Source organism: Staurois parvus, unplaced genomic scaffold (assembly GCF_062004578.1).
Source record: "Staurois parvus isolate SC_StPar_1 unplaced genomic scaffold, SC_StPar_1.0 ptg000422l, whole genome shotgun sequence".
Lineage (NCBI taxonomy): Eukaryota > Metazoa > Chordata > Amphibia > Anura > Ranidae > Staurois > Staurois parvus.
This window is the reverse complement of record NW_028318218.1, coordinates 4247366-4263496: the sequence shown is the minus strand read 5'-3', so window position 1 is coordinate 4263496 and position 16131 is coordinate 4247366. Positions and strand designations below refer to the sequence as shown.

The window sequence follows — 16131 nt, the reverse complement described above, 5'->3', positions numbered from 1 at the left end:
AATATAATGGCCATATGTTTTGTATTTTGTGGTTAAGTGTTTTGTATGGTGATTTTATCTGTTTTTTTAACAATAGATTTTTATTAAATTTTTTATACATTACAGGAAAGAGGGTCTAAGTGTTTTGTATGTTTTTTGCTAACCACTTGTTTATTTCTAGGAAGGAAAGGTGTTGTTACCTCTCTATGACCTTTTACTTTATTTAGTTCCTAGATAATACTAAACGGCATCAATATATGGTAAATTGAACAGAATTAAAGAAGAAGATTACAGATTTAATGGACAATTTGCATCAGCTTATTATTCTTTTATGTAATATGTGAATGTAATGAAAGTTTTTGTTAGAGCCAATTGTAAACAGAGCAGCTAATAATATTGGTGCTGCATGATGGCTATTTAAAGGTTTTCTCTGGTTAAGTTAAATATGAAACAATAGAGAAAAACTTAGTGTTTGATTAATAGTAATATTGTTTTCACATCTGGGATGGTTTACTTATATTGTGGTGTTTTGAAGGGTAAAGAATACCTAAACATTTACATTAAAAATGTGGTTGTACATCTTTCTGTATTGTTCTTTCCTGTGTGTATTTAAGCTAGATTATGGTGGTATGTACTTTGGTATATTCTGCCATAATCATCGTAGTGGAACTGTAAGCCAGAACCACTGGCAGAGTGAAAAACAGAACCCACAGGATGTGCACAGTACAGGTAGTGAAAGGGTGACATGAAACGTTTAACTTGGGTTTTACATAAAACTGATGTTTAATTTTGTAGATTTCTGTACATAATTGAGAGTTAAAATCACTTCAGCTAATCATTTTGTACATTAATTAAATTACTCATAACTGTTGGTTTTAATTAAAGATAACCATGTTATTGCAGTAGATGCAATTTTTTTTAAAGTAAGTCCTTTAAAATAAAGTGCTCTAAATACTGATATATACTGCCCCATAGATTGTTATCTGAGACTCAGCGATCCTTTGCCCACCACGTTTTATACACTTACTTGAGTTTTCATACATTTGCTAAATCATAAAGAAACAGGTTACCAGGTTTTTCCTCAACCCTCCCTGATTGCTTGGGTGTGGAACTGGCATCCAGAGTACGATGACACATATGTATGGGTAATTTGTATACACATACTGGGGTTAGTGTAGACAAGAGCCAGTTAGCCTGCCAGAATGTCTTTAGTATGTGGGAGGAGACCAGAGTACACAGAGGAAACATACACATTTGAAGTTTGGGCCTATAGTTTGACATTTTAGTTTAGATACATTGTAATTGAGAATTCAGGTGGTAGATGTGTGGTGTTCCTGTAACAATATTTTACCCTAAGGAAAAGGTAGGGTTTTAATGTCAGGTCACTAGGGATCATGGATTTACCTTTCAGAAATCTATAATGAGCTATATGGACATTTTTGTTAGTTATGGAATGTTGGACTGACAGTCTTGGTAACACCTACCTTGACATCAACCAGAAGCATATTGGAAAAAGGAGACAAATGCTTTTAACAGCAGCAACCGTCTATAAAGACTTTGCCACTTATCAGCAGCTCAACTGTTTGTGCAAGTTCCACCTGCTATGATGGTCAAATACCGAAACTGTTCTATCTGTTCCGCTGGTCAAGTACTAGAACTGTTGTATCTGCTATGATGGTCAAGTACCGGAACTGTTCTATCTGTTCTGCTGGTCAAGTACCTGAACTGTCTATACAAATAAGCAAAACATTCCATCTACCATGGTGCTTATGTGACTGCACGTCTATGACTTGTGAACTATAATAGTCCAGAGGAAGAAATTGGTTTTGTATTCTACAGTTCTTTGAGTTCTACAGCATTGCAATTGATGTGCTGCAGCTGCGATCTGATCATCGGATGTCTAAGACTCTGCTGTCTAGATATGGAGGACTTGTGGATAAGTTTCTACATTTCTAAACTCTTAGAAAAAGTCTTATGTTCTTATCTGCGTGCTTTCGAATTCTTGAAAGGAAAAAAAGTTTGGTGTTCTTTTGTTAGTCCAACATGTAATTTTTTGGGGGTCCTTATATTTTTTAATTTTGAATATTTTTTTTATATTTTTCAGCCCTAACATAACTGAATAAGATTTTCTGTGTAGGTAAATCAGAAAGTAGGTATCTACACTCATAACAGACACACTTTAGATCCCCCAATTTTTATTTAAGGTAAAATTTACCCAAGGGGTGGTAGGATGTAGAACTTTTGTTTACTATAGCTAGGTGCTTTCTTTCCACTGTTGACATGTTTCCTTTATGTACGGTTGGGGGCATTACTGTATGATATTTGTGAGCCAGGGGGTGGAGTGATGGGGAAATTGCATATTTCCTTATTATGGTTGGCCTCACAAATATTTAATAACCTTAAATGACTTCAGCCCATAGGAATTTCATTGTAAGCGGACCATATGGACAAGCCAGCCCAATAATCTTTTTTCAGGAATGTGTGATTACAAACTGACTAAGTCCTTAAAAAGGTCATATTGTTGCTTACGAGGGAAGTTGGCTGGGGGCTGTCCATAGTCTATATACTATAGCTGTAGCTTGAAACATTCAGTCTCGTCTTCAGAGCTTGCAATCATGTATGCGTCTGTGGTCACCTGTGTGCCAAGCCGTGTAAAAGAGGGGGGAATTTGTGGTGGAAACAGCATCTTAAGTTAAGTATGGTTATATTTTCTTTATCTGTATCTGTCGTTACTTGTAATAAATGATTTACTTATAAGTATTTGTGTGATCTCTCTTTGCACATATCAAATACAACCCAAAAACTGTTACAAAACAGTGATCACATATTGTAATGTTCTAGTTGCGTCTATACCAAGGTGTTTCTTATAGCAAAAAAAGTTTTAGTACTACTGTAAGGTGCCTACAAATGATCAGCACAAAGGGCTCCTTTATCCTCCACAATATAAACTCATGCATGGGCAAGCTACATTAGATGAAAAGAAATATGTAATTTCGAGCACCCTATCAATGAATACTGCCCATGTAACACCTTAAAAGAATGCATATTTTCCCCTGATCGACAGGTATTACCTAATTCTAAAATATTTCTGGCCATCATCATGGATTACTGAATATTAGGTATTTTATGTTGCCAATATCCAAGACACAGGAGTCCCTAATGACCTAATGTGACTGTTTAGAGGCCACTCAGGAAAAACCTTACCTTTAACTGCAGCTGGCGGACCCACACAATATTATTCACAACTTCAGGGAGGTTCTTGCCTGATAGCGGACCAGATGATTCTCCAGGCAAACCATGACAATGTGTTTCAAAATCAGACTGAATATCTAAAAAAAAAAAAAAAAGAAATCCAACAATCATGAACTATGTGTCCTATATACAGTACATTTAAAAAAAGGAAATAAGCAGCTCCCTACAAAAAGAAACACTGCCCGTGCCACCATATTCTGTTTACTGCAGGTCTAAGCTTGCAGAAAATCTTTATTTTCCAGCACACTTCTAGGAGTGTCAGATGCCTGGTCTTATCTTGAGCTCTGTGGCCTCTGCTGCCAGCCCCTTTGTCCTATATTGACGATGGGCCAGCAGAAAAAAACAACAGATGCAGAATTCGACACTCCTGGAAGTGTCAAATACTGAACATTCTTCAACAAAGCTTGGATCTTCAAAGAAGTGAAGTTTGGTTGAACTGGATGAACTTTTGTCTTTTTTCAGCCAGACTAACTATGTAACTTGGTGGTATGGGCAACAGAAAAGTTAAGTATTCTTTGCTTTCTTTGCATGGATGTTCCTTTTTTTTTTTGAGTCCTCTTAAAATGGAACTCAACTGCTGAATAAATCTCCTCCCCCCGCGCCACCATCTTTCAAAATCCACACATGCATGCCCAGCAGTTTTCTGTGCATTTGCACAAGTGCCCCCATTTCTTGGAACTGAGCGCTATAGCTGTCCACAGCATTTGCTGACCATGTAGTGACTGGACACAACACAAGTTTGTGAGCAAGTTTCATCCAATGATTTTGGCTGAAACCTGTTGTTCAGCTATAGTCAATCACAGCACAGAGTTCTTTGTTTACAATCACTCAGAGCTCTTTGTACACAGAACAGCAATTTAGCTTTTTCTTCCCCCTGTAAAGCAGGAAGAAAAAACAGCCAGATCTGTGAGTAAAAGCAGCACACATTACACTTGTAAGGCAAACAATTAACCCCTTCAATGCCCCTTGATGTTAACCCTTTCCCCGTCAGCGTCATGAGTACAGTGTACACTGATCACTGTATTAGTGTCACTAGTGACGTCAGTGTCCCTCCCAGCCAGTGTCAGTTAGCGCCAGAATGTCCGCCACACTATCACGGTCACACTATAAGTTGCTGATCACCGCCATTACTAGTATAGTGTCTATACTGATCAGTATCTTGATCTCGATCAGAACTATACCCAAAAACACAGTTTGATTTTTACCAGAGACATGTAGCACAATATATTGTGGACTAAATTTGTTTGATTTTATTGGATACGCTCTATAACAGAAAGTAGAATTTTTTTTTTCAATATTTTTGATCTTTTTTCCTTTATATAGCAAAAAAATAAAAAACTCAGTGGTGATCAAATACCGCAAAAGAAAGCTCTATTTGTGTGAAAAAAATTATATAAAATTTGTTTGGGTACAATGTTTCAGGACAGTGCAATCTCCAGTTAAAGTAGAATAGTGCTGAATAATAAAAAAAATGCCTTGGTCATGAAGGGGGTAGATCCTTCTGGAGGTCAAGTGCTGAAACGTGTAAGTTAATGCAATCATAAGAATGCAAATATTCTTATCAATATGTGTTAAGATTTCACAAAAAAAACGATTTACTGACATGAAGTAAAAGCATGAAATTGACTTTCTGGTAAACATTATGACAACACAAAAGGAATGCTCACTTAAAAATGTTCTATAATTTAATCCAAGATTATAAAATAATCCAATATATCCATAGTTCCTAGAAATGGATTCCATTTAATTTTCTTTCTGGCATCCAAGCTCATCTGAAGTTGATTTAGTCACTAAATTAAAACCATCCTGGATTATCAGAAATATGAAGATATCTAACATCTAGGAACGCGGGAAAGGTCTAATTGACCTAAATTTCTTCTCTTAGACTAGGCCTTGCAGAGTGTCCCCCATTTTCCCATCTCATCCCTCTTCTGCCCCTGCTCTCTTAGGGCTAGTTCACATTAGATGCAGTCCAGTGTGGTTTTTTTTTTCTCCATCAAAAATGCATGCACAGTGTTTTCCATGTATTCCAATGGCCCTACATCAGATCAGTGCAGTCAGTTCCAGTCAGTTTATAGTGCAGAAAAAAAAAGTAGAACATGCTGCATTTTTTCTGCACAGAACTGTACCAGAACAAAGAAAACTGCATCAAAACTGCACCGGAACTGTGTGTGGTGTGAACTGTAAACAAAACCGTATCCACAATGCATCTGGAGTGTGTTTTTGGGGTGTGAACTGGCCCTAAGTCTTTTCGCCTCTCACACCTCCCTGCCTGCTCCCATCACTGCTCGATGTGCCAACGTATTTACTTTGCTGTGCATTTGGACACGTTACCATGAGTTGCGGCATGGCAGCCCATTCACTTGATTGGGCTGCCTACTGCATTCAAATCGCAGCAAAGTCTATGACCTTTTGCCCTGTTTCACACTGAATTCAACTTTGAAATCAAGCTACTTCACTTGAAGTAGTACGATTTCAAAGCCACATGTCAGTGCGATTTCATATGCAACGTGCCTGACATCTGTGCGACTTCATGCACAGATGTCTATGCAAGTCACACATGAAATTGCAAAATATTAAAATCGCAAAGTAGTACAGGAACTTTTTTCCCCAAATCGGTGCGGCACCTCAAGTTAGAGTAGCAACGATTTGAACGGTTCCATAGGTGCCAATAGGGTGCAACTTGTCATGCAGTTTGGAACTGTCAAATCGCACAAGTCACACCAGGGTGAACCACAGCTTATTGCTTTAGGCTTGACACTTATGCGACTTTGGATTGCATCAAAGCTACATTCCAAAGTCGCACAATTTCCAATGCCAATTTGGAATGCAACTTCGATGAGTCGTACAAGTGTCAATAGAGCCTTAAATTGTGCTTCACCATAACACATGGTAATAAGTTTTTGTGCATTTCTCGGCAATGCAACGCACAATGCGATGGCTGGTTCTATGGGGTGCCATTACGAATTATTGGCATTGCAGTGCACATAGTAATAAGCAATCTCGTGTGGCACGGGAACGCATGCATTCCTGCATCGCAAATATCTGAATGTAACTAATCTTCAGTCCTAAAATGTGCATTTTAACATGTGAGCAAAAAAGTGAAAAACTGGCTCTGATAGTGAAGTAGTTAATTTTATCTTTCCTATTCAATTCAATGTATTTCACTGAATCTGTAAAATTATTTACAGTATATAATTTTGCCATTAGCCAAAATTATGCAGAAATGAGAACTCTTATTTTTACTCCCTAATGTCAGCTTTGTAAGGGATAGTTATATCTCATGTATGTGTTACAGTGGGAGGATACAAGAATCAAACTATACATTATTATTATTATTATTATACAGGACTTATATAGCGCCGACAGTTTCCTCACCGCTTTACATTATCATATGTACGTATTTATTTATCACAGTATATTCTGAGTATAGATGAGTTCAGGTGTATTTGGATCCTAGCCTGAAACCACCTGAGTGACCTCGCCAGGAAACAGTCGCTGTACCAGGGTCACGCTTAAGCACCGGAAGCATTCCCCACATCATGGCCACGTGTATTCAAAGGGAGTGTGTATATGCCGGGCATAGAATGCCCCGGCTGCTTATGATTGGCCTGGAATAGTGACAGCTTCATTGTGCGATCTCTCAGGTGGGTTTGGACTAGGAACCAAACTTACCTGAGCTTATTGTTAACCCTGAGGTGTTATACTGCCTGTAATATTTTTTTCCTTTATTGAGGAGCAGATATACTGTAGTTGTGTAAAAACTTAAAAAAATCATCACGGATCAACCCCCCCCCCCCAACCTTCCCACCTCCTATAACACACTGCTGGGGTAGGCAGAGTTCATTTCCCACAAGCTGTGCCTGTGCTCTGCACCACTGAGCATGTGCCAACCCATACCGAGTAATGATCCCATCTACTGTACACAGCATTCAAGAGAGAAGCTGAAACAAGCAAAATTAAAAACACGTAGCACAATGAAGGCAGAAGTAAGCCGATTGCTACCTATACTTTCAATATAACAAACAACTTCTTGCATTTATATACTATGGCCTTGAAGTCTAATTAGCAATGAAAAATATTTATGACAGCCAATCAGGTATAATCCATCATTATTATAGATTGTAAGCTCCAAGGAGCAGGGCCCTCCTATCCCTCTTGTATTGAACTGTATTGTTGCTGTATTGTCTCCCTATATATTGTAAAGCGCTGAGCAAACTGTTGGCGCTATATAAATCCTGTATAATAATTATTATTATTTTGAACACCATAAACTACTGAAATATAATTTGTATTTGTTTTGTATATGACACTGCACAAAGATCAGATACAATTCTAGGATCATTTCAGGCAATGAGTGAGAACGGTCAGTGAACTGGTAGGGTGATTTAGGAAAGATGCAGATTTGATAAGGTCTAGACATTCTCTCAAATTTAGCTTAAAACAAAGATGTGCAACTAAAAAATGGCAACAATGACAAATTATATTCCAGACACCTTCAAGTGTCAGCTTGGGTCTCATGCAAAGCACCATAGAATCCTACAAAACCCCAAGGGCTTTCTTTTTCTCATGTGAACAATGGCCGGTTTTCCTGATGTTTGCTATGGCGCCTCTTCTACCACCTCATGCATCACAGTAATGGGCAAAGAGCAACATGCACAAGAAGGTAGAGTGCAGACAAGATCTGGCAACCAGGGAGACAATCTGATGATTTTCTATTATTACAACACCCCACAGTTTTGAAGGATTCTGAGACCTTTTAATCCTCATTCACACAGATAGTAACATACATTATATGCATTTTTTGAGCATTTATAGGACATTTTTAATGAATATAAATACATGCAATGATTTTAAATTAAATTATTGACTTTGATGAAATTTACTAAGACTGGTGCAGACAGAATCAGGAGTCGCGGTGCATGGCAACCAATCAGGTTTTATCTTTAATTTTCGAAGTGTAAAAGAAGGATGGCCAAACCTTTCTTGCACTCTCCGGTGACCCAGAATCAGCCAACACAGTTGGTGTCACAGACCTGCTCCATGCTTCAGGCAGTGGATGCATGGACACGGAGTTGCACGCCCTAATGCGACACGTGTGCAGGTGAGCACACTGTCTGCGTTCGAGGATGCTCACCTGCACACCTGTCAAATTAGGATGCATGCCTGTGCTCATACAGACACTGTGCCCCTATAGACTTGAATGGGTTGCCTGCACTCAGCACCTGGCAGCTCCAGCCACCTAAACAAACAAACAGCCCATTCATGGTGTAGGAGCCTCAGCAGCCGTGTGAATGAGGCCTTGGAGAAAACAGATATCTGTCCATCCAGAGGCACATTAGATCCTCTGAAAGCACCTAAATTCATGCAAACCCATGCAAATGCAAGTACATTTAAATGCAGAATTTGATTTGGGAAGCGTAAAGTTTATTTATACTTCCAATATAGAATATATTATTATTAGTAATATACAGGATTTGTATAGCACCAACAGTTTGCACAGAGCTTTACAAAATGATGGTAGACATTACAGTTACAATACAATTTGGTACAAGAGGAAACAGAGGGCCCGGCTCGTTAGAGCTTACAATCTAGGAGGAAGGGTTGAGTGATACAAAAGATAATAGCTGTGGGGGATGAGCTGATGGAGGAAATAAATGGCGGTTTACTAGGTAGAAGCAGGATAGGCTTCTTTAAAGAGAAAGGTTTTCAGGGATCGTCTAAAGGTGGATAGATTAGGAGACAACCGGACAGATTAGGTTCGGGAGTTGCATAGGATGGGAGAAGCTCGGGAGACGTCCTGAAGGCGAGTATGGGAGGAGGTGATACAGGAACTAGAGAGCAGAAGGTCTTGGGAGGATCGAAGAGAGCAGTTTGGTAGATATTTTGAGACCATGTTGGTGATGTAGCTGGGGGCAGAGTTGTGGATGGCTTTGTAAGCTGCTAGTATTTTGAATTTTATTCGTTGGGCGAGTGGAAGCCAGTGGAGGGATTGGCAGAGAGGGGTAGCAGACACTGAATGGTTGATAAGGTGGATGAGTCTGGCAGCAGTAGTCATGATGGACGGGAGGGGGATAGTCTATGTAAAGGTGCGCCAATGAGGAGGGATTTGCAGTAGTCGAGGCGAGAGATGACCATGGAGTGAATTAGGAGCTTTGTGGTATGATTGGTTAAAAAGGGGCATATTCTGGACATATTCTGGAGCCCCTCTGACGTCACAACGTTTTTATAGGAGAATTACACGGAGAGTATTAGCAGTGTGGAAAACACACAGAGGAGATCAAAATCTTACAAAAAGTTACTATTATTGTTATGAAATGTGAGTGCAATAATATCTGAAGTATAAATAAATATTTTAAAGAAGATAAGGCACTATTTGATTCTTTTGGTTGCATGTCACCAACACATGGAGTAATAAGAAGAGGAGCTGTAGGAAGTGGAGAGACCCCGCTGGAGGAGAGAGGGAGATATCCATCCTGATCCAGTATTACAGAGTTTTAAAGGACGGCGAGACCCCCAGTGGAAAAAGCACATTACTACACTCATCTATCCATCCATCCATCCATCTGGGATACAGATACAGTCTGGAAAATACCCATGAGTCCAAATACAGGACACAAGCTGTTTTGACCTGACTTAACGGTTTGGTCAAAATATTAAGGTGAGCGTATAAAGGAGAAGGAATACTTTTCTGTCACCAGAACACTTTACATGGTTTATGGATAATTTTTCATTAATTTACAAGTGGAATAATAATCATTTTTATTGAGATAATTTTGCTCATATAATATAATTGGGATCACTGGAGCGCGACACAATTTTATATTATATTTTTTAGAGTCACACATTATAATGAGTATGAGTATAGTGTAAGCAAACCACATAAATATTGTTTATAAGATTAATAATTTATTTTAATACACCATATTAGCCCGCAAGCACTTCTATTATTTAATATACTTCCAATATAATTTCAATTTACTTTTGAGGGCTGGTTCACACCAAAAAAAGGAAAGGTGCATTCCATGTGCGTTTCCCACACCTAGTTCAAACATGCTGCCCATGCAATTGGGTGCCAAAGGACTGTTAACAGCACCCCAAATGCAGATTGCAAACTCAGTGCAATTACAGGCACCAAATCACATGGTACTACAGTACCACAGTCAGTCCTCAGAATAAATATTAACTACACCAAAAGACTTTTTTTGTTTTCCCCTTAGTTCACCTTTAAATGTCAGTTTACCAAATTTCATATGGCCACAGGTGTTCACTCAATAACTACTGCAATTTCTACAGATTTCAGAGAGCTCCTCACATCGAGTGGGTGAGCCTACATCCCAGTAATTGATGTTCCAAAGTATTATTGGGGCTGTGATTGGGGGCTATACTGAACTTAGTGCTAACACTCTGAAACATCATTTTATCCATATGTGAGAGCCAGCAACAGCCTATAGTAGTTGTGTTTGGGAAATGTCTGTACTGCATGAGACAAGAAACTGGGTTCACAGATCATTAGATTATTCACAAAAGGAGTATGGAGAACTGGCCCCACACAGCTATGCCTGCATGAAAAACCAAAGACCCAATTTTTACTAGAGATATACTCTGCTTCATTTGGGCAGAGGTGTACCTCTTTCAATACACAAAAAGGAGGGATTTTTAAGGTGCAAAACAATCATACCCCTGGTTCACATCTGTGAGGATGGTGCCGCTGCGGGACCCACAAAAAATACCTGCAACCGCACCACCTACACAGAGGAATGTAGGACCCGCAGGCGGGTGCCATTAATTTTAATGGCACGCCGCCCAAACTGGAAATCACAACCATACTGGGAACCTCGGTTCCTGTACGGGCTGCGACTTCTATAGTGCAGGGACTTCTTCCCTGAATGTTCCGGGGCACAGGAGTCCATTCAATTGAATGGGCTCTCGTACCCGTGCAAAGCGCGGCCCACATGAAAGCACAGATGTGAACCGTGGCTTAGAAATAGTCACAATGTTATTAAAAAGTTATATTTTATTAGATACAAAAGTATTAAAATCAAAATAAATCCCATATTGTATACATTCGCTATTTCCTAGTATTGGGCCTCAAAGTCAAACAGACATTTCCCATTTGCAGTATCATATTAGTTTTCACCATAATACAGATAACATACAATTTCCTAGTAAAAATCGGAAAAACAACATCTGTATTAAATAAGACGAGAGGTCCTACTGTTCCCCATGTGTTTCATGTTGTATCACTTCTTCGGGAGACTTTCAAAGATTTTAGGAGCTTGATAATAGTTATTTTTGCAAATAGTGCTGTATCCGAGCCAAAGAGACAGTCTGCAGGACTGGGACCCAAGATCAAAACCAAGGAGAGATGGAGCCAAAAAAAGGGAATAATCAGTTATGATAAGGGATAGCCAAAAAGAACATTACCGGGGTCCCCTGTTATCACCTACTCCTGTTATTTTGGGGTGCTCTTTATCACAACTGATGCACCCCCTTCTTTTTGGCTCCATTGCTGCCCACTCTCTCTTTGGTGTTGATCTTGGGTTTCTGTCTGCAGATTGTCTCTCTTTGGCTCGGATACAGTACTATTTGCCATAATAACCAGTATTAAGCTCCTAATATCTTTGAAGGTTTCCAGAAGAAACAATACACTGCAAAGCGCTTCGGAGCCAGTGGAGTCTCTCATCTTATTCGATACAGATGCTATTTTTCCTATTTTTACTGGAAAAATGCATATTATATGTATTATGGTGAAAACTAATGTGAAACCGCAAATGGGAAATGTCTGTTTGACTTTGAGATCCAATATTGTGAAAGAGTGAATGTTTGGATTTATTTAAACTATGGGTTTTATTTTGATTTTAATGCTTTTGTATCTAATAAAATGTAACTTAAAAGTCAAAATAAATCCTCAAGTGAATGAGGCAGGTTGCAGGAGAAGATTCTGGCATCATAAACCGTCACCAAACACCTGAATAGATAAGCCCCTTATCAGACGTTCAGACCGTATAATATCGGTCGATATGCACGGTACACAAGGAATCAATGAGGCAGGTATTTTTCACCTGTCAGACATGCTGAGGAGATTGCAGATGTCATGTGTGTGGTAGAAGAACCTATGCAGGTAACAATGTGAAGCAGGATGGGAGTTTTTCCAGCTTTTGAAGATCTTTAAAGAGGAGTATTCATCACCTTAAGGAAGATTGTTAGAGAAAAATACCTGCCTCATTGATTCCTTATGTACTGCGCATATTGACCAATATTATACGGACTGAATGTCCGATAAGTGGTTTATTTATTCGGGTGCTTGGTGAAGGTTTATGACGCCAGAATCTTCTCCTGCAACCTGTCTCATTCACGTAAGGATTTATTTGGACATTTATGTTGATATTTTAATGCATTATTGATTAGCGCTGCATTTTTGTTATTCATTTTTAAATTTGCCTTTTGTGTGCAAGCTGCTTTTCCTTACTATTTTGCTCTCTTGAATTTAGAGTGTGGTTACATCCAAGCGCAGGTTTTGTGTGTTTTAAAAAATAAAATGTAACAATTTTATAATATTGAGGTTGTGACTATTGCTGAGAGGGTTTAACATGTAAAAATCCCACCTTCTTTTGCTTTTGTGTATTGAAATGTATTTTGGGGCTTATGTCTAATATTAGAAGTCTACCTCTGATTTTATATCCAGGAGTCCCTTACACCTAGCAACTATTTGGCACCATCTACTGGCCAAATGTAAAAATGTCACTGTATGTCAAAGTTCTAACAGCACATAAATTCCAATGGGGACAATTCACTAAAAGGTTATCGCAAGCGTTATGTCGATCACGTGACCATATATTCAAATGCAATAATGAAAATGTCAATTCACTATTGCTTGTATGCGGTATTTACCGCAAGTGACAAAACCGCTTGGTAAATACCACATAAAAAGGTGATAAAGTCAAGGCACAGAAGGAAATAAATGAATCCATGCGGTAATAAAGTAGTGGTCCAGGCTTTCGATAAGCATGCGAATTGTCAAATCTGGTTTAGGTGGTCAGGGATTGGCTTAAAAAAAATAGGTGGGAAAGTGCAAGCTGGACCAGGTAGCAGCTAGATTCCACTCAGGATTTGTCTCTGGAGGCTGGCAGACTGCATAGCACAGACGATGGAGCCCTTTGTAAGCAATCTTCTGGAATGTAAAGTAATGCAGAACAGGAAGAGGAGAAGTTCAAGAGTGGTCCTATTAAAGGAATGATGCTTTAAGGAGCGCACATTGCTGGATAATTACATGGATGCTGGTAGCCTCCAGAAATTCCAGTTATCCAAGGCACTAATTATGGAGCTATATGTCCAACGCAAAGGGTACCTTGAGCCCTCAACCCAGTGAAGTCCTGCCATACCAGCCATGACTAAATTGTTGGCTGCATTAAATTTTTTTTGGAAAGCATCCTATCAGATGGTAGCTTCATATTCTCCATTTTTTTTTAATTATTTATTTATTTTAATTTGGAAGCACTTCCGGTCCTGGCTGGCTAAGCAATTACGTCACTAGGCGAATCAATATGGAATATGCAAATGAGGATTTTAGGCTAGGATCCTCATCTGCAGTGCTGGACATGAACATTAAAGTGGGGTTGAGTACACTGAGTTTCTAGCAAAAAAAAACAGAAACACAATGGGGATTGAATGATAAAATCAATGTTATGCCATTTATAAGGGAAAGGGTTTCAAAACGATTGTGTTGGTGAATCCATTATTGGCCAAATAATAAATATGGTGAATGTCACCACAACTACATACTGTATAGGCTGAATGGTGGTGAAAGCTCCCCAACCGAGTCAACACACATTAATAAGGAATGCATCTTAAATCTAAAGCCAAAAACCAACAACCACTGAGAATCAACCACTGGCTGCTTTAAAAATATGCCCCCTTAGTCAAAAAATGACCTGCGTGGTTTAAGAGTACAGGTGGCATCCAACTCAAAGGTTGTGAGGCGCCAAACCAAAGAGTACCTGGGAACTAGGGATATCAGGAAATCACTGGGCAAGGATATAGAGCAGCTCTAAACTGGAGATGAGAGTTGAGCAAAGCAGGCAAGTGCCAAAGCCCCTATAGAACGCAGGAGCAAAGGAAGAGCAACCACCCCCAAGGAAATCCTCGGAACACAGAGATGGTGACTTAACGAAGTCGACTGGTACTAAGGTTAAGGCCTTAGGATGGTAAGGGCAGGATGAACACTTTAGACCACAAACAGTGAACTGGCAAACCACAGCTGTGGAAAAGGGAAGGGTGTTTCAGAGCTCAGGACAGAGCCTGAGGGGTGAAGGCTACAGAGGAAGGCATTTTGGCCATAAGCAGTAGCAGGGGCTCTATGTTGTGGAACGTTCTCAAGTAGAGGGGAGCAGGATCCAGGGATATGAGAGTAATAATCTACACCTAGGCTTTCTCAACAAACATATGTGAGAAGTAATCTCATGAGGGACAGTTTAAGAGCACAAGAATTTTTTTTCTGTAGCATGGATCGGGAAAAAGACGGGAATGTCAAGCTATAAGGAGGGCGTCATTAGACCTTGGAGCCTAGACAAGAGTTGTAATCTCAAAGAAAGGATTAGGATTATCTATATCAGGAAAAAAAACTCACTCACAATTTCTCCAGCCCAGTTTGCCATAGTCTGGGCAAAGGGCTATATCCAGCTCTAGGGCAGGGCCTGTCAGAGCAAAGAAACACTTCAAAAGAGTCTCTAAATGCCTATCCACTGAATCTTTAAATGGAGGGGGTACACTCAAAAGAAATAGTAGATTAATCATTCAGTGTAAGAATAGTCGAGTCCACAGTGGGGAAAGACCATTTTTTGGTCCATAGAATATAAAAGTTCTGTCAGGAATCAGCGGTAGAGATGACCAGATATGTGTGACTACACTCAGAAAACTGGGAAAGACTATGCATGCTTTAAGTAAGATTTACTTACAGAGAAATAAAATTCATCCAAACGCCAACACACAGCAAATGTGAACAAAAAACCCCAGTGACAGAATTCCTAACTAATAAACCTAACAGTCAGAACATCTAAATAACAGCTCACTATATATAATATATGTAACATGGCGAACAGAGAAAAGCAGGGAAAACAGGAGATGAAGGAAGCAGATTGGAAGGGAGAACCAAAACAGGGGTCAGGAACAAAGGAGAGCAGGTACAAGACAGGTTACGAGGCAGGAGCAAATCAGGATTACTGGTAACAATATCTGGCAGCAGCAAAGTCAGGCAAGCAAAAACACTGGTGCTCAGTGTAATAGCAAAGGAGGACCTATATACCTTCCCAGCAGCCAGCATCAGGTGGAGACTGATTACTGGAAGCTGCTGGCTGCTAGGAGACACCCGCTGGTGGACATTGGAACTACAATCCTCTGCACAGGGAACCACAGTGCCATCAGCAGGCGATCCAGGTCCTAACAGCTTCAAAGTTACAAGGAAGGGGAAATTACCTCTTCAAATTTGGCCAGTTATTGTATAGTGCCAAACTTGCCTGATCCGTGGGAGGAAAAGCCTTTCTATAAAAAAGGCCCTATTTTGTGTGCAGGTGCTGTGCAGCATCAAGCGTATCTATCCATAAATTAGCATACATCCCCTCAAATCAATCCACAGTAGACCGCAAGAAGAAAGTAACTTCCCTTATCATGGCAGTAAAAAATCCTGAGCTGCCTCTGCCAAAATGCCTGAATCACCTTTGTTTTCTGCCCCTGGAAGTGTGCTAGGCAATTTTGGTTTTGGCCCATGAACATAGTCAGGGGAAAAAGAGGCAGATTAATGCTTGCAGCCTATAGCCCCAGCCAGTTCCAGAAGTGGTGATAGGCTCTGGAATATATTAGACATAGTGGCACTAATTCTGCTTTATTCAGACAGGCTGTACA

General features: G+C 39.6%; 1 protein-coding gene across 3 annotated transcripts in view; it reads right to left on the bottom strand.

Moving 5' to 3' along the window:
* DYNC2H1 (dynein cytoplasmic 2 heavy chain 1) overlaps window positions 1-16131 on the bottom strand; it is a 597118-nt gene that overhangs the window by 522941 nt on the left and 58046 nt on the right. For all 3 annotated transcript variants that reach the window (XM_089687276.1, XM_089687277.1, XM_089687278.1), the window contains exon 10: window positions 3184-3308. In XM_089687276.1, the coding sequence (XP_089543402.1) occupies window positions 3184-3308 (125 nt within the window). The remainder of the gene's footprint in view (window positions 1-3183; window positions 3309-16131) is intronic.